The following is a 17824-nucleotide window of genomic DNA, read 5'->3' on the forward strand; positions in this document are numbered from 1 at the left end:
TAGGCCAGAGATAGCTTAGACGCGAAAAATAAGCTTTACAACGAAGACGCGACCGCGATCTCAATCTCAATTCGTCTCTCTCAGTAAACAATACAATCCCACTGAATATTCAAACATGGCTCGACGCAACGCGCAAATTCGCACTGGAGACTTCGTGAGTGTAGGGCGCGTTGGCCGAAGGACTGGCCTGGAGCTCCCGGTTCAAGTCACAGGTGAAGACGGCTTAGAGCAGATCGACAACATCTTTTCTAGCCCCGCGAAGCCCTCTCCTTTGAGACAGGCTCACTCTGTGGAAGACTTCGAGCGCGATGGTGAGATGAGATCCAGTCACTCATGAACGAGACTGACTTGCACAAGCCCTTCCTGCTCCGAAATCCATACGCCGAAGTCTGCCTCGCTCGGTCTCTCCCAGGAAGACAAATATTTCTGGCCGAGCGCGCCGCAGCAACGGTGGCTTCCGGACCGTCCACTCAGACGACGAGGCAGACGAAGTGCCGGACGATGCGCCTGTCTCAAGCCCATCGAGGGCGAACACAGCGGCCTTACGCTCAAGCGTGGCCTTCCCACTCCGCGATATTACGAACGAAACAACAGTGTCGCCACGTGCGAAGAGGAAGTCCATCATACAGAGCATTGAGGAAGATTATCAGAGCTCAGACAGCGAGCAGCCGCAGGTTTTCGTCGATGATGCGCCCGCTGAAATTGACGACTACCAGGGCGAGCCTGAAGATCAGATCGAGGCAGACATCCCAATTCAAGAGCCTATTGATGATGAGGAAGTCGATGGTACCTTCAGCATCACGACCGCGGCCAATTCCCGCAGGAAGCGCAAATCCGACAGCAACCCGCCCCTCCCGCAAAAAAGGCCAAATCAAAAGCTCTCACTCGCACGAAGACCACAAAAAGAGGCCGTCCTCCGCTCAAAGCCAAAGACAACAACCAAAAAATGTCCAAACGACAAGAAAAGGAGCTCGACGAAGTTGTTGAGCGCGTCAAAGCCAGACCAGACCCACCTCGCTCTCTCTATGTCCTCCGCAAGGAGACTCCTGCAGATCCCAACGTTCACCTCACCCGCAGTGGCCGCATGACTGTCAAGCCTCTTGCATACTGGCGCAACGAGCGATGTGTCTGGGGTGGCAGTCCGAATACCGAACTCAAAGAAGGCGCACGCTTCCCCATGAATAGCATCAAGGAAATCATCCGCACCGAAGACCACAACACCCCCATCCGCAAAGGCAAGAAGTCTCGCAAGGGCAAACAGAAGAAGAAAGCCGCCACCGCTGAAGACGACTCCTCATCCGACGAAGAAGCCACCTACGTCGAGCCATGGGAAGTCGATACCGGCACAATTCACGGTACGGTCTCTGAATGGGACAGCCTTGAAGGACTGCCACTCAACACCCTGCAACAAATCGAGATTGCGCACTCAAGCCAAGCGATTCAGACGTATGTCCCTCAACCTAAGAACGGCCAGGAACCTGCACAGTTTCGCTACAGCAAACTTTTCAGCAACAACTTCATGTCCGTAGGATTGGTCGACCTGCCTCCAGGTGGGATCAAAAAGCCCAAGAATTCGCAAAAGATGCAGATGACATTCTATGTGCTGAAGGGCAGGGTCACTGTTAGTGTTGGGCCAATCTTGGGCACGATGACAACTTTTGGCATTGGGAAGGGAGGTTTCTGGCAGGTACCGCGAGGTAAGTGCTCGACAGTGGCAGAGGAGGATCTCACTGACATGCAATTCCAGGCAACCAATATTCGATCGAGAACGAGCACGGTACTGAGGCAAGATTGGTCTTCTGTCAGGGTTGTATGGTCGACATTGCTGAAGAGGAAGAAGCAGAAGAGGAGTGATTGTATCATTCGTGTGCGAGCAATGGCATTGTGATGCTGAGTTGTGACAGGATAACGCAGGTTTACGACCATGATCACGAACTATGTATCTCCTTTCGAAGGATTGACGCTTCGCCATGGCCGAGCCCATGATCTCTCTGATGCTACTGCGTCTTTTTCCCGAGAGCACCAATTTCCGATAGGCCACTGTATTCTACCCAAGTATCAAGTCACGATATGAGAAGACAACCTGCCTGCCTGGACAGACCGGACTTCAAGCTTATCGTCTATTGTACTTCGAACTGTGATGCAGCGTAGAGTTTGTACATCCGCATGCCCGACTCCTTCACAATTCCTCCATATCGTCATCAACGCCTAGATCATCCAGCACAGTCCACTGCTCGCCTACCTCAACCTTCTCCGGACGTGCAAAGACGCCAAACTTGTCCTCGCATTCGAACACTCGCCTCATCTGCGTCCTCTTCTCCTCCACCTTCTCGTTGCCCTCCCCTGTCTCGACCACGACCTCCACCTTCACGCTGCCGTCGTTCCTTCCCACCGGCTCGTCCAGCTGTACGCCCACCCACACGCACCCAGCCTCCCTCTCGCCGCCCAATCCTGGGATCTCACCTGTGAACCTCACGAGCCCACGTCGTCCATCATCGCCACCGACACGGCAGCGGACGCCGGCAGAGATGCCGCGGGAGGAGATGATTGAGCGGTCGTGCTCGCGACGCTCGATGGCTAAGGAAGCGGGCGTGGCGGCGTTGGGATCGAAGCGACCGAGTTTCTGCTGCTTCTTCCAGGAGAGGACTGTGTTCGGAGGGTGGAATAGGTAGTTTCGGGCATGGTGTATTTCTCGACGGTGGGGTCGTTGAATGCGGTGGTGTTGCCTCGGAGGTGAGAAGGGCGGATGTCCAGGACCTGGCCCGGCATTAGTATAGACCGTCCTTGAAATGCTCATTGGCGATGGGCCATCGGTCATGCTGGCTGGCCCGCTCTGCAGAGTGTCTGAGATCCACAATCAACTCACCTCAATTTCGGCGCCTTTCCGCAGACCGTAGCGGGCATCGCCGACCTGGGCCTCGTCGTCCGCCAGCGGGATCCATGTTCCGTCGATCCCTCGCGTGCGTAGTGATTGTGACGATGACGGTATGCCGGTGATAGGCTCGAGCTTGGTCTTCAACTGTGATATCGTCCATGATGGAGTGATACGGCGCTCCGAGGAGACAAGTGGAGGTGCCGAAGGCGTGTCTGATGGTACCGTGATCTGCAATGGTAGATCTTGAGTGGCTGTGAAAGCCATGCTCGGCGTGCTGCGGGACTCAGCTACGAGCAGAAGCGGATGTGAGGAGGTATTTTAGCAACTGATCAGCCTTTCGGGAGGAGACGACGGTTCTGCGTATAGGCTGATGTGATATAGAAATGAAGCAGCTTTATGAAGAACAAACTTCGGCGAGGTTGCCTGAAAAATTAGGCAACGCCTTGGCGTCTCAGCAGATTGATGTACCTAGTATTCATGCCTGAAGGAGGTCGTATCTGTTCATGCTACGCTGGAATTTAAGAAACGCTTCCGCTGCTCGAAAATCCTATTTGGTTCCGATATAGACTTCCCGTAGCTATACCGCGTTTGTGCATGGCTGCCAGGGTCGAGCGGAATATAAATGTTGCGGGGTGCATACCTATACCGACCGGGGGAGTAGTATAGAAGTCAGAACGACAGATGAAGAATGCTAGTCTCCGGCCGTCTGCTACCTATGTAGCGTCTGTGAATTCGCACTAACGCTCCTGCAGCAATCGACGAAGGATCTTCCCGGTCGTATTGCGTGGAATTTCGTCCACAAAAACCACTCCTCCAGTCAAGCGCTTGTACGCAATCATCTTCGACGCGACGAAGTCCACAATCTCCTGCTCACCGACCGCTTCCTTGCCCGGCTTCGAAGCTCGCACCACGTACGCTCTTGGTTTGTCCACCTCCAAGCCATCACTGCCAATGTGTTTGCTTCCGACAACTGCTGCATCCAAGACATCCTGGTGGCTCAGAAGGACAGTCTCGATTTCGGCTGGAGCGACTTGCCAGCCATTGACCTTCATAATCTCCTTGATGCGGCCTTGCATGTAGACTTTGCCGTCGCGGATGGAAACAAAATCACCAGTTCTGTAGAATGAATCGGAATCGAAGCACTCTGCAGTGGCTGCTTCGTTGTCAAGATAGCCTGTGAACACAGATGGTGACTTGATGAGTGCTTCACCACTACTCACTCCATCTAGCTCAGAAGCTTCTGCAAGCCTCATCTGCACTCCAGGAAGCAAAGTGCCAACGCTTCCGCTCTCGTCCTTCTCGTTGATGTCGAAAGTCGTGGCCCAGCCCACTTCTGTGGCTCCCCAGACCTGGGCAATGGTCGCGTCGGGATGCAAGTAGGCATACAGCTTGCTCTGTATTGCAGCGGTAATCGGAGCTCCGGCACAAAGCACGTGGCGCACGGATCTGAGCGACGCGCTTGCCTCTGGTGATCGCCAGAGTGTCGTCAGGATGGGCGGGACCAGCGCGAAGTCTGTAATTTGGAAAGCGGCAACGGATCTGGTGAAGGCATCAAGGCTGAAGCGAGACAGATAATATGTCGTGGTTCCTGACCGAAGCGGGAGCAGCAATGCAATTGGAGCCGCAAAGGCGTGGAACATGGGCAGACAGACCAGCTGCCGAGGCTATCATACCGTCAGCGTTGGACACAGCGTGTTGATGGGCAGAATCTTGCGTTACCTGGTACGTTCTGGCAGCTAAACGTTGCTCAATCATCGCGGATTGTTTCACCAAAAAGCTGTGGGGGATCTTGGCGATCTTGGGCAGTCCCGTCGTCCCGCTGGTCAGGCAATAAGCGCGGTAGACGATGAGGAGAAGGCCTGATCATGGTCCGCCCGCCGCCAGTCATCTTCGCCATATTTCAGCAGTTCCTCGATACTTCTCTGACCACGGTCGCTTGTACCCTCGCCCACGACGAACAGCGCTCCATCTCCAATGCCGCACGATGCTGCAACTTGGCGAACGTCATCACATGACCCAGCCTCGGTGATGATTATTCTAGCCTTGGTGGGAGCAATGTAGTGTCTCAATTCTGAGTCTGGAGTCGAAGGTTGATGCCAAAAACGATGCCCTCCGCACCGATAATGGCCTAGTTGAACGCGTCAGAGTCTCGCCTCAGACCAATCAGAAGAGCTTACCAGTGATAGTAGTGGATACCAAATCTATGTAGGAACCTTGCGTCAACTTCGCGTTCTTTCCAGATCGCGTGGAAGGGGAGAAGGGTGATACAGCATGACTTTACATCAATTTTGACAGCGGGGGTAGCGCGGCACTTACAGAATCGAAGGCATGTAGGCAGACGCAGTCACCCTTCTTCAGACCGTGGGCTTTGAACCCTGCTATCAGTTTTCGAACCGCAAGCTCGGCTGCTTGTGCGGAAAAGAACCTGCTGGGGTCGATCGCATCGACGAAGATCCGTGAACAGGTCAGTCATACTCTCTGCAGGATAGCGAGGGTCTTACAGGAAGATCTCGCTCGTACTGACCCAGGTTTGCGAACGCAAACGATAGGACGTCGGTCTCGGCAGTGATCGAGATTGTGTCCTGCGACTCCCAGATCTTCTCGATCGGCGCGATCACTTTGCTTGTGGCACTATCATCGCGGACGCGCGGTTCAGACGAAGGAATGGCGCTCGCCATAGTCGCGTGGTCTGGAACGCACGGGTAGCGGCAGATTTAAGTGGCGCTTAATACTAACGACGACCGACTTTGCTGACAATAATCGAATCGGTTCTTGGGAGACATACCTGTGCAGGGAGGTACTCGTTCTTGTCGCGGCAATGGACGGAGGTGAAGGACTACACAGCCCTGGTCTGCCAGCTCGGCTTGCATCATTGCTCAAACGCTGCGCCCAAACAGTGCGTTCAAGTGAATCACTGCTTGCCTCTGGTCATGGCTTCCACTGGTGGTATGTCTGGTCTCCAGTTTCCTGTGTCTACAGAAGAGCTTGTTAAATTTGCAGTCTACTTGACGGGAGCATGTGTGAAGTCTTAGCTCATCGAATCACATGTATCCTCTGCGCGCTTTCTACGTGCTGGACGCCACTGATTAAGTACGTGGATGTGCAAACACATGAGGGCCAGACAGGCGCCTCGGAACATCATCGCCATGCGTGCTAGGTCGCTTCCAGATCGAATACAGCGGAAGGAAGTATACGGATCTTGTTCCGCTGGAATTTCTGGAGCCCATCAGCCTCAGGCACAAACGGGGCGCTGCTTTCTCTGGATATTACGGTCTCGATGGTTCGCTCAGCCTTGATGTGCCGTCCCGAGCCGATGCATACAGAACTCTCTTCTTCAGCTCATGACCGCAATCCCTGCTCAGCTCTTCGGGTGCATGAGTGATCCGCACACGCGTTGCATTCAATCTGATCTGGGTGCAGGGACCATAAGGCCGGATCGTTGCTGGAGACTAGACAGGTTCTGCCATGATTGCGTGGCATGTTCCCGTTCACAATGCTCAGTGCGAGGTGTTGTATACCTGGTACCCGGAACCTGACAACGTCGTGGCGGGGACCCAGGGCGGTGCTCTCGGAAGTGGCTGATTCTCGTCCTTGCCATGACTGTCCATGCTTCGCCACAATGTGCGATTGGTGGGATAGCCATGGCTTTCCCGCTGTAGCCTCGAATCTGACAGGTTTGGCCATGGGTGAGTGATTTCCGTCGCCTTGTCTTACCGTTGCACCTCGCCGTTGCTTGCACACCTGTCAATCACTTGTATTCGAAGCCTTCGAGAACAACTAAATCGATCACATACAGAACATTTTCGTGCGGAATGGACGGAACCACATCTATCTTGCCTTCTTATCAGGTCACCAACCGACACCAAGCATCCTGCCAAGCATTGAGTCCACGTACATAGGACTGTATGCTATGCATCTGACACACATGCTACTATACCTAGATACTGGCCTTACAAGCATCAAGGACAGCACAAGACTGATATGTGGCGCGTGTCTTTCTCAGAGTTCTCCTTGGTTCGCAAAGACATGCCACTGTTGTACGGGCCTGGGCAGGAAGCAGATAGCAGGGAAGACTGGCGTGATCAAGACGTTGAGCCTGGATATGAGCCTGGATACAAGTCACAAACCTCCAGTACATCATCTGACAAGAATGCTTTATCATCAAGGAATGGATGTAGGACAAACACACAAGATAATTCACGGACTGTGCAATCATCTGGAAGGCCAGGGAATAGTGTTTGTCTCGGCGTTGAAGGGAAGGAAATAGTGGGCACACTGGATACCAAGAGCACCTTCCCATCAGCAGCAACACCTCATACTGGCAGTCTCGATCATCCCACAGGAGCCGCCGGCATCGATCGAGAAGAGCTCGTCCGGAAGTCCTGCACGAGCTCGAATACCACTCTCATGGACACGCCACACCATGCTATCCCACTGCCCGTGAAGAAGTACTCTTCTCGTTTCTATCGCAACCTACGCTATACCTGGCTGATAACATATCACCGCCTCAACATCCTGTGCCTACTACCTAGTTTATTGTCGATGATCCTGCTCGGTACTGTCGGAAACCCTCGACTCCTCCAACGACCGCTGTCGACCCTAGCCGCCGCCAGCAGCGCCAACTTCCTCGCCGCAATACTCGTCCGACAAGAGCTCGTGATCAATGCTCTTTTCATCACTGCTGGAAAATGCCCTCAATGGTGGCCGCTTCGGCTCAGAAGGCTCGTGGCGAAGATATACCACCTCGGAGGTGTGCATAGCGGTGCAGCCATTGCCGGTACTGTCTGGTTTGCAGTCCTATCTGTTGCCATCTTCAAGAGCTCGGATCTACCGACTGGAACAACACGAAACGTTCTGCTGTCGATTACTGCGATCTTGGACACTCTCCTGGTCTTGATAGTGGCTACGGCAGAACCACACTTCCGGCAGCGCTTCCACGACTACTTTGAGTGGTGCCAGTAAGTACAGCCGCTCAGACCCATTTTCCGCCCCGAGGAATGTCGCTGACGTGCACAGTCGATTTGCGGGATGGGCTGCCATTGCTCTATTCTGGGCTCTTTTCGTTCTCCTTACCATAGTATCCAGCGAAGCACCGAACTCCGAGTCGCTTCGACATTTACTGAAGAGCTCTCCGACCTTCTATATGCTCATAGCCATCACGGTATGCCTCATTGCGCCATGGCTGAATCTGCGACGGGTGCCGGTAACGGTTGAGAAGCTTTCGGACCACGCCGCTCGTCTACACTTCACCTATACCAATGTACCAATGTGTTCGGCGCCGCGAATTACGGACAAGCCTTTGCGGGAATGGCATGCGTTCGCGTCAATACCAGAAGACAGCGGCAAGGGATTCTCTTTGCTCGTGTCCAGAGCCGGCGACTGGACCGGAAGGATCATCGAAGAGCAGCCCGCGTACCTCTACAAGCGCGGCTGGCTAGCACACGGCATACTGGTGAGTCGTCTTCGGTCGATCCACGGCAGCTTCTGCATGTCTTGTGTGCAGAAGCTGCCGCCAGGGTGTGCTCTAGTAAACAGCTAACATTCTTCCTGTAGCATATCGCCCCAATCTTTAAATCCACCGTCATAATATGCACAGGCTCCGGCATTGGTCCAGTTCTTAGTCTGCTCGTGGGCGCGCCACATCTCGAGTCTCCTCGACTCATTTGGAGCACGAAAAATCCTCTCGCAACTTACCAGAAAGAGATCGTCGACATGGTATACTCTCGAGATCCTCAAGCGATAGTCATCGATACCGGTATCAACAAGCGCCCAGACCTCGCGCAGCTGGGCTATCATCTCTACAAGGAGACCAAAGCAGAAGCGGTCTTCGTCATCTCGAACAAGAAAGTCACTCGGAAAGTGGTATATGCGCTAGAGACGCGCGGAGTTGCCGTCTTTGCGCCCATCTTCGATTCATGACCTCGAAACAGTGACGATCGCTTTACGATTTTTCCCATTCTCCTGTACATTCTGCTCGACGAGCTCATTTTATCACATCGCCCTGGCATTCGGAACCTGTCGCGATTGGCGAACGTCACAGCTGGACGGCCTCGAGAGCAGGCCGTTCGATTATACCCTAAGGACAGCATTGTTTGGATTATACGAGTGTCGATGTATCTGTGATCAAAGCGCATATCCTCCAGCGTCAGATGCGTAGCAGAGAAGGCACGTAGAAGAGTAAGAGAAGAGCTCAGAGCATACCATGTTGTGGCAGACATATCCTGGCGAGGAGAATATTATCATTTCGGCACTTTCTGCGATTCCCTGAGTCTTTGTCCATCCGTGCCCACTACGACCGGGGTGAGCACCATCCGAGTCGTCGCGAACTTTGTAGAGAGTGGTGATTTGCAAGGAAGATGCCATTCGAGGAGGTTTCAGCACGGGCAAGCATGACTCTCGCTGATCGTAGGGCTGGAAAAGGAAGATGTTATTCATTGGGATTGCTTGCTGCTTTTCTCTGAGCTGCTGACTGCGCTTCTGGCATTTGGCAAAGCCGCAGATTCAATACTCTGCATGGTCTCCCTATCTGGTTCTCACATTTGAGCAATGCAGCAGCGCTGCGGTGTGCGGCCCTCCTGAGCAACCTTTCATCTCACTCGAAGTCTGCTCTTCGCCTTGCGGAGTCAGGCCCATCACACCTGCCTTCATCAACTGACTTCGCTCCTTGCTGCGCAATGTCAGAGGATGCTTGAGGACGAGACTCCGCAGGCTCGACTTACCTGTAAAAATTCCGCCCGAGCTCCGCGAATGCATTACCGTGTCACCGTACAAACGCAGGAGGAACCCATCGGGTTGAGAACATGACGACGGGCACGAACATGCTTCGCGCTGTGCTCAATTCTGGCAGACAACCTGCTACGCATTAGTATTGCGACAGAAGAGGACGGAAAGCACAAACCTCTTTCTGCCGTTTATCATCCCTGAGTTCTGGCACGGAGCTGCGCCATCGCCTTGACGGCTTTATAGGCGTTGTCCGGTGTACTTCCCTCCTCTACTCTGACGACCATCTCCTCGATATCCTCGGCAGTGAGGTAGCGTGATTGGGACTGCAAGATCGACCGGACAATGCCATCACTCTTCTGCAACTTGTCTCTCTTGTTACGCATCTTCTTCAGATCAGCACGCAGTTCTTCCTTTTCTTCCTGCTCGGTTTGCTTGAGCCGATCGAGAACCTTGGTGCGCATGACACGTTGAGTCTTGAGCTTCGGGCTGCTCGTTGCCTGGCTTGCGGACGATGGCACAGCATCTTCTACCCGAGCAGCCGTGGACTCTTCTCGTGTTTCGGACTTGATGCTGGGGCTTAGTGTCAGATCGATCGTGGGAGGTGTTGTAGTCTGCTGCGCTGGAGCAATTGAGGTTGTGCCACTTGGTTTCGAACCCGTAGTGGCAGGCTTCTCGATTCGGTCTTCGAGCGGCCTGGATTCGGCAAGTCTTTCAACAGATGCTCCATCGTCTGAAGAGTTGCTCACGCGTTCGAGTCCTTGAGTGAATTGGGCAGGATCGACCTCCTGTGGGCGTTCAATTCGTGCTTCAAGTCCAGCTGAGATGTCCTTGTCTTGGTCGGCGTGCTTGTTCAATCTCTTGCCGCCCCTCCGATTTTTCTTCTTTTTTCTCTCCAGCCTGAGTTCCTCTCTACCATACATGTCGTCGTCCTGTTCTGCATGGTCATCTCCTCTAAGCGGCTCGGCGCCAACCTTCGGTCTCACAGGCAATTGAGCGTCGCTATCTGCTGCAGATGTGACGTTACCACTGCTGTGACTGCTACGGGAGACAGTCTTCTTGCCCTTGGTAGATGCGCTTGGTCTGCTGCGCGTAGATGTTTGCGAAATGCCATGCTGTGTGCTGGAACTATGTGTAGCAGTGGAAGCCTTTGGCGTAGGCTGGATGTTGGTAGAAGAACTCGAAGCTTTCTTGGCTACCTTCGAGCGTTTCTCAGGGCGAGCTTGATCGTCATCGGAATCGCTGTCGACATGGCCCTTCCTCTTGCTGCTTGTCGCAGCAGGGGTCGACTTGGCAGAGCTGGGTTTGACGATGGCGGTTGTCTTCTCGATAGGCTCTTCGTATTTACCAAGGGCTTTTGCGAGAAAATCGTCATCATCCCAGCTACTCAGACTGCTGTCATCGTCATCACTGGAATCATATTTGGTGGGCGCAGTTGGGCTGGTCTGAGTCGTCAAAGAATTGCGTGACGCGGTCTGTCGATCTTTGGAGCTGTCCGTGGGTGCACTAGGAAGTCCAAGAAGGCGACCATCGGGAGCGCTGGCATAGACTGGAGGGATACCGTCGTATCTTGCCGACTGTTGTTGATCATTACTCGGGGCTGCGCGTGGCTGCGGTGTTGCGGGCGAAGATGGAAATGGTTCAGAAGGAATCATGTACTTTCCCCAGCACGATCTGCCCTGGCTCAGGTATCCCCAGAGGAATCTGATGGCTCCAGTCACGGTCTGGACGATCACGTTCGTGGCAGGCATGTCGAAGAACTCGCTTGGAATCATGGTACTCAGAAATGCCAAGAGTTCGCCAGTGGTCCACCTGCGCGATGTCTGGGGCATCAAGCTGAAATCGGGGCGAAGGTATACTGGACCAATCAAGTATGCGATGGAAATGGACCGATGAAGTGTCACATTGAACCCATGTCTGTTCGGGTGCGTGAGCTCGAAACCCGGTAGCACTGAAGCGAGCGCCGGTACCAGGCGTTGCCACTTCCAGTACTCAATTGATGGGATATCCTGCCACGCAACATCCAGGACGGCAGCGCCGCTGAGACCCGGAGTGGAAGTGGCGTCTGCAGAAAGTCAGACTGCGTTGAGCATGAGGACAGCTTAACGAATCTATGATCTTGATCTTTACTTTCGTCGGCACAAAGTCGCCATGTATGCCGGCTGCCTCGAGCTGCACATTCTGTATGACTGGCAGAGCGCGGGAGAGATCGAAGGTCTTCTCGACTTCCTCGAAGCGTTCCCTGAACGACGCCATGTTGCGCAGGTAGCGGAGAGAAGACTGGTCTGAAGACGGTTTGATCTGCTCTGGAAAGGCAGACACTTGGATGAAGAAGTTGTGTACAGCGTTCGCTGAATGTTCGGGCAGAGACTCGAAGTGCGAGAAGTTGTTTGTGCAGAAGTGCCAAGACCCAAGTAAGATTGGTATCAATTCACCTCGTCGCGAAAGTGCCAGCGACCATTGCCTCGGAGAGCCTCCTGATATCTCCGAACTACCTCCTCCCGCACCTTCACTGCCACAGCAGCTCTACTCTTCTGGTCCTCCTGAGAGGGCGGAAATTCCGTGCTCCAGTAGTTTGGCTGCAACGGTGCTCCAGTCTCAACTCCCTGCTGCTTTGAGTGCGCGAATCCTTCTGCTATCTTCCTCAGTCTAGCGTCATGTATCAAATTGATCCTGGCAGCTTCTGTCATTGCAGCTATCCTCTCATCCGCACCTTGTCCAAGAACCTCTCGCAGTAGGTCATCATCTGACAGCTCGTCTCCCAATATTGCACCTAGTGGTTTACGTCTTTGTCCACCAGGTCTATCCCATTCCTCCACGTACTCCGGATTCAGCTTGAAATCCGATATCGACAACTCCCCCACCGGTCTCTCCCTCAGTGACACCTTGCCATCCTGTGGTTTTGGCGCCTTGAACCTCGACCTCTTCGCACCCTGAGCCTGCTCACTGACATCACTTGAGCTTTTGCGCATTGCCGGTATTGCTCTTGTTGTTGGTAGGCCTGTTGTTGGCCGTCTTGATTGAAGTGCGTTGGTTGTTGGTGCGGGCGCAGCAAGGAGCCCGCCGAGTCGTGAATGAGCGTCTTTGCTGGCCGCTGACGCATTGGTAGGCGACTTCGTGCTTTTCAGCTTAGGTGTCGTGTGCTCGCCATCTTCCGTCAGAGAAGGAATGGCCGCAATAGCCTTTCCAACACGAGTCAGAGCAGATTTGGTGTTGTGAACCTCTCGCAGTGGAGCAACCTCTGTGCTTTGCACTTCTCGTAATGGTGTAGATTCGCGAGTGCGCTGCCGCTTCCTAGGCGGCGGTGACGACTCGACCTGGACATGCGGAGTTGGCGAAGACTGACGTGCGGGCGAAACTGGTGTGGCCGGACGCGGTGTATGCTCGATCTCATCCGAGAGGATCACGGGCGAGGAAATATGTGGATTTTGCAGTCGCCATTTCCGTTCCTTGGTCTGGACAGTCCGCAGTTCCCGCTTCAACACGTCAATTTCTGCTTGCTTGGATGCGAGCTCTGTGAACAGTTTCTCGATGTGCTCCTGCTGATCCTCCAGTTGCTTTTGCTGATCTTCCAATCGCTTGGCGACAACTTGTCCTTGAGACAGAGCCGTAACAAGTGTGTTCTGTAGGTGTGCACCGGTCACTGCTGGCGTGACATCACCCATAATTCGTTATACCCTCTCAGGAAGCCAGCAGTGCCAGCCAGGAACCTGCCTTAGTGATCAGGTCAGGGACGACGGCACTCGCTGGTTGTCAATTGTACTGAACTTAAGCCTTCCAAACGCGTAAAAGTGGCCGCCTCGCGGGCCTCCACCCGAGGTTTCATTGAAACGCAGAAGTGGTCGCCGTTCTCCACCGTAGTTTCAACGCTCGAGATGATAATCAGCGGCGACAATCTTCGCCATCCTTAGCATTTGCAGTCAGTCGGCCACAATGAAGAGGAGAAGATCAGATGAAGACGATGCAGCCTCTCCGCCGGCCAAGCGCTCACGTAGCCGGGGTATACGGTCTCTAGCAGACCTCAGCCCCGAAATCCTTCTACGGATCCTATCATCCTTGCCGATAAAGCAACTCACCACCCTCGAACTCGTGTCGAGAGACTTGAGGCGTCTCGCCCTGGATTCACACCTATGGAGGGTCAAGTACTACGAGGACTTTGTCGAGTCGCGAGCGAAGAGAATACCAGCCGGAGCCAGGCCTAGTCCGACGAAGCTTGCAAGGTGGTTGGAGCACGGCGAGGCACTGAGAGATGGAGAGAAGGTGGACTGGAAGAAGCGGTACAAGCTCAGACAGAACTGGACGAGAGGTGACGCCCGCTTGCACGAGGTCGAACTGGCGAAACCTTCCGCCCCAGCTGTGCTGGCTCGAGTTCGCAAAGGCTTGGTCGTCACAGCCGACGCCGAACATGGGCTAAGGCTATGGTCTCAGGCTCGCAGTGGGGAGAAGCCTGACGCTCAGATCGACCTCGTAGATGAGCCGACATCACTTGCTGTCGACGAGGACCGCATCGCTGTTGGCTTCTGCGACCACGTTGGCATCTTCGAGGCGGGCCCTGACCGGAATGTTCGCCACCTCTTTGATCTGGAGGAGCCATCTATGGTGACTTCTGTTGCCTTCGCCAAGCCCTATCTGGTCACGATGACCGAGCACAGGAAAATCGAGCTCTACCAAGTCAACGAGGAGGCAGGCTCGACTACGTCTCTGGCTGTCCTACATGCGGATGCAACATTGCAGCCGGCAGCATTGTCGTTGCGGAGCACGACGAGGAGTGTGGTTGCGACAATTGCCTACGCTTTCAGCAGACTGGGTGAAGGCTGGTGTCTGGGTTTGCAGGAGATCAAGCTTTCGAAGCAGGATGGTGTCGTTGAAAGCAGGCTCGCATCTAATATTGACACACCACTGGATTCCCTGTACAGAGGATCGAAGCAGTGGGAAATCACATCACGGTCTGCTTTCTCAACACCACTCACAATGCCATTCTCGCTGAATCCCGAAGTCAAGCATCCGCCAACATCACTGTCATACTCCCATCCCTTCCTGCTTGCAAGCTTGACGGACAACACCATTATGTCCTACATTGTACAGTCTGACGACGAAAGGCTAGATCTCAGCTCCGGCAAGCGGCTCTTTGGCCATACCTCCGCCATTACGGCAGCCGAAGTATCGAATCGTGGGAAGCAGTCTCCGTCAGTGCTCGCGGCGATGAGATTCGAGTATGGGAGCTGGAAGAAGTGCTGACAACTGCCCGTGGTCGTCCAAGTACCCAAGTGAAACCACGCAATGGCGCGTTGGATGTCGCGATGGCATTAGCAAGGAGGGGCCAAGGACTGGGTCTGGTGCTGCAGGAAATGAAGAAGGAGCTGGCTATGACGAGACGATGGGTATCGTTCGATGATGAACAGGTGGTCGTGCTGGGGGAGCGAGACCAGAGACAGATTATGGCTTGCTACGACTTCTCATGATGAACGTTTAGAATCTATGATGAGCGACATTCTGGTACATACGATCTGGGTAGCAATATACGAGAATCGCAGGTCAGCAAGACTGCTGCAAGTGAGCAACGTTCAGCCATCCTCCAGGGTAGGGTACTTAACCACCAGAGCTGCTTCTAGTCGGACCTTTTGCAGTAGAAACCCGCAAATCGCGGGGCATGGCAAAATTGCCGAGTCCCACTTTTCCGCATATTCACTGCACCGCAAGAATTCTTGCTGCCCTTCGCTTTTACCATTTCTCGTCCACAAATATTTGGCAATAGTATTATTGTCGCCGACGAGTTTCCGCACGACGAAGGAGAGACATCGAGACTTCTCACCCTCGACATTCCCTAAGACTCAACCTCAAAGCAACCTCACATCGAATCTTCGAATTCGCCTCCAAGAACACCCTCCCAAGATGGATCGCGGTTGCTACACCTGCGGTGCCTCCGACCACCAGGCTCGCCAGTGCCCCAAGAAGGGACCACCCAAGTGGTGAGACCCTCTTATCTCTCCATGTCAACGATTTATCCTCGCGCAATGCCGCCGACGAGAACTCGTGGACCATGCGAAAAGATACCGCAAGAATGAAAGACTGATAATGGTGACTGCAGCTACAACTGCGGCAACGAGGGTCACATGGCGTCCGAGTGCACTGAGCCTCGCGCTGAGCGCCCAGCTCGTTCATGCTACAAGTGTGAGTCGTTGCTTCCGTCATTGAAACTGTGAATATGCAAGTGCTGATTTGTGGGCAGGTGGCAAGGAAGGTCATATCTCAAGGCAAGCGCAATGAAACTCCGTCTACATGTCTAACCCATAATAGAGACTGCCCTGATGCTGGTGGCGCGTCCGGCGGCTACGGCGGCGGCTGGGGTGGCAGCGGTGGCCAAGGCGGCGGTGGCGGTCAAGGTTGCTTCAAGTACGCTTTTCAGTCCCCCAATGCTGACTACTGCTAACGTCTTCGCAGGTGTGGTGGTAAGTGACGCCTCTTTCTGCGATCTCCCAATATCCGAAACGACATCGGCACATCCGCGTACCAGAAGGTTTAGTTTTGGTCTGGATGCTGATTGCTTTACAGGTCAGGGTCACTATGCCAGAGACTGCACATCAGCCCGGCGGCGGCGGTAGCTTCGGCGGGGGTGGCTATGGCGGTGGCCGTGGCGGTGGGTACGGTGGAGGCGGCGGCGGCGGCGCATGGACCTGCTACTCATGTGGTGGCGTTGGTCATCGGGCCAGGTAAGAAGTCGTCATGCATGATGCTTCACATTTGCTGACTCGAGGACAGAGACTGCACTTCCGGCGGCGGCGATGGAGGTCGTGGTGGTGGCGGGTTCGGCGGGTCAGGTGGAGCTAAGTGCTACAACTGGTATGAGATCTCGACTACCTTGAATCGAGGATCGTGTACTGACGTTCTCCAAAGCGGCCAACCCGGTCACATCTCACGCGAGGTAAGTCGCACCTGACTTCGTTCCGAAGGCTATTCCAACTAACCTGTTATGCAGTGCCCAATGGAGCAATCCGGCGAGAGACTCTGCTACAGATGCCACCAACCTGGTCATCTGTCCAGCCAGTGCACCCAGGCCTAGACACCCACCGATACCCTCGCATGACGAACAGGCAATGTCTCACACCACACCATGACTCTGGCACTCATCCTCAACACCTTCGGCGCAGCGAGTATCACGCTGCGACCACCCCGTCATCCCAGCAGACCTCCAAAAGTCCAGAGTTGCGGCACGTGAGAAGTAGGCGAACGATCTGAACGAGAGCGAAACGACTTGCTCCCCACACACACGACAGGCGCGAGCAAAAAGTCGACACAAAAATTATTTCAAGTTGCGGGCGAAGCCACCTTTATTATGGCCATTGCCTCCGAGCGCGAATGGCGGCAGCGAATGAAGTTTCAGCGAACGAACTGACGAAAGGGAGGTGGCGAGAGCTATCTGAGAAAAACGAATGGGACACGTTTTGATGGACGAGATCTCTCTTCTTGACAGCGAAAGGAGGGAACATCTTGTTCATTGCAAAATCACGATTGATAAGGACTGACATCGAGCGATCAGATGAGAATAGTGAATGATATGAAACTGACCTCACGGACATTTCCCTGCTGGCCATCTAGCCTAAATATTTTCTGCGTTGTGCTTGTTTGTTAGCTTCTCTACCCTTGGGGAGCTTTGCGTCAGCAGAACCGGTATGCAAGTTCATTGTACTCGTCTCAGGCAAAAAAGACGGAGCGCAAAGTCACGAAGTGCTCGCATTGCTAATCGTTGCGAGCAGCTCGACGGGGTGGTCAATTGCTTGGACAATTAGCGGAAAGAGCTGTGCAGACAGGCATCTTCTACAGTAGACGCCAGGACACAAAACAGGAGGAGAACGACGCTGGGCTTGGGCGTGCGCCTCGTTTCTTGACCGGCCAGGAGACGGCGCATTTGGGGAATATATATGTCCAGTGCAGCGTCGTAACATTAAGCACGATCCTCGCTGAAGTTCCTGGTCTGAGCTACAATGCCACATTTGACCAGACGTCTGCTCCTCCAACACCACCATGCAAGAGGCGAGGAATACCTGAAGCACCGCTATTGCAGCCGCCTCCTCGCTCAGACTACTTGTACATGGGCAACGGCAATCTGTGTATCTTCATAAGACGCACACCGGCGCCATCCAAAGCATATCGAACTTTTCGCTTCGTGAGGTAGCAGGTCGGAATAAGCTCACCGGAGACCCAGCCTGCCAAGAACACCTCCGCTACCAG

At 54.0% G+C, this 17824-nt stretch overlaps 5 protein-coding genes across 5 annotated transcripts; 2 read left to right on the top strand and 3 right to left on the bottom strand.

Annotated features, from left to right (window-relative positions):
* Positions 1–115: 115 nt before the first annotated feature.
* AB675_1211 (Centromere protein 3) lies at positions 116–1854 on the top strand (the record flags this gene model as incomplete). Its single annotated transcript, XM_018141025.1, has 4 exons — positions 116–311; positions 358–779; positions 824–1697; positions 1748–1854. The coding sequence occupies 4 exons, from the start codon at positions 116–118 to the stop codon at positions 1852–1854; spliced, it is 1599 nt and encodes a 532-aa protein (XP_017995680.1).
* Positions 1855–2179: 325 nt separating this feature from the next.
* On the bottom strand, positions 2180–3139 carry AB675_1212 (Cell polarity protein alp11; the record flags this gene model as incomplete). Its single annotated transcript, XM_018141035.1, has 2 exons — positions 2180–2833; positions 2867–3139. The coding sequence occupies 2 exons, from the start codon at positions 3137–3139 to the stop codon at positions 2180–2182; spliced, it is 927 nt and encodes a 308-aa protein (XP_017995715.1).
* A 3762-nt stretch (positions 3140–6901) lies between these two features.
* AB675_1214 (uncharacterized protein) lies at positions 6902–8794 on the top strand (the record flags this gene model as incomplete). The annotated part of the gene is made up of 3 exons (XM_018141055.1): positions 6902–7833; positions 7892–8327; positions 8429–8794. 3 exons carry the CDS (start codon positions 6902–6904, stop codon positions 8792–8794), a joined length of 1734 nt encoding a protein of 577 aa, XP_017995692.1.
* Positions 8795–9789: 995 nt separating this feature from the next.
* Positions 9790–11851, bottom strand: AB675_1215 (uncharacterized protein; the record flags this gene model as incomplete). The annotated part of the gene is made up of 2 exons (XM_018141066.1): positions 9790–11660; positions 11695–11851. The coding sequence occupies 2 exons, from the start codon at positions 11849–11851 to the stop codon at positions 9790–9792; spliced, it is 2028 nt and encodes a 675-aa protein (XP_017995731.1).
* Positions 11852–12021: 170 nt separating this feature from the next.
* Positions 12022–13260, bottom strand: AB675_1216 (uncharacterized protein; the record flags this gene model as incomplete). Its single annotated transcript, XM_018141076.1, has 1 exon — positions 12022–13260. One exon carries the CDS (start codon positions 13258–13260, stop codon positions 12022–12024), a length of 1239 nt encoding a protein of 412 aa, XP_017995666.1.
* Positions 13261–17824: the final 4564 nt, after the last annotated feature.

The sequence above is a fragment of the Cyphellophora attinorum genome, assembly GCF_001299255.1.
Source record: "Cyphellophora attinorum strain CBS 131958 chromosome Unknown Contig37, whole genome shotgun sequence".
Taxonomy (NCBI): Eukaryota; Fungi; Ascomycota; class Eurotiomycetes; order Chaetothyriales; family Cyphellophoraceae; genus Cyphellophora; species Cyphellophora attinorum.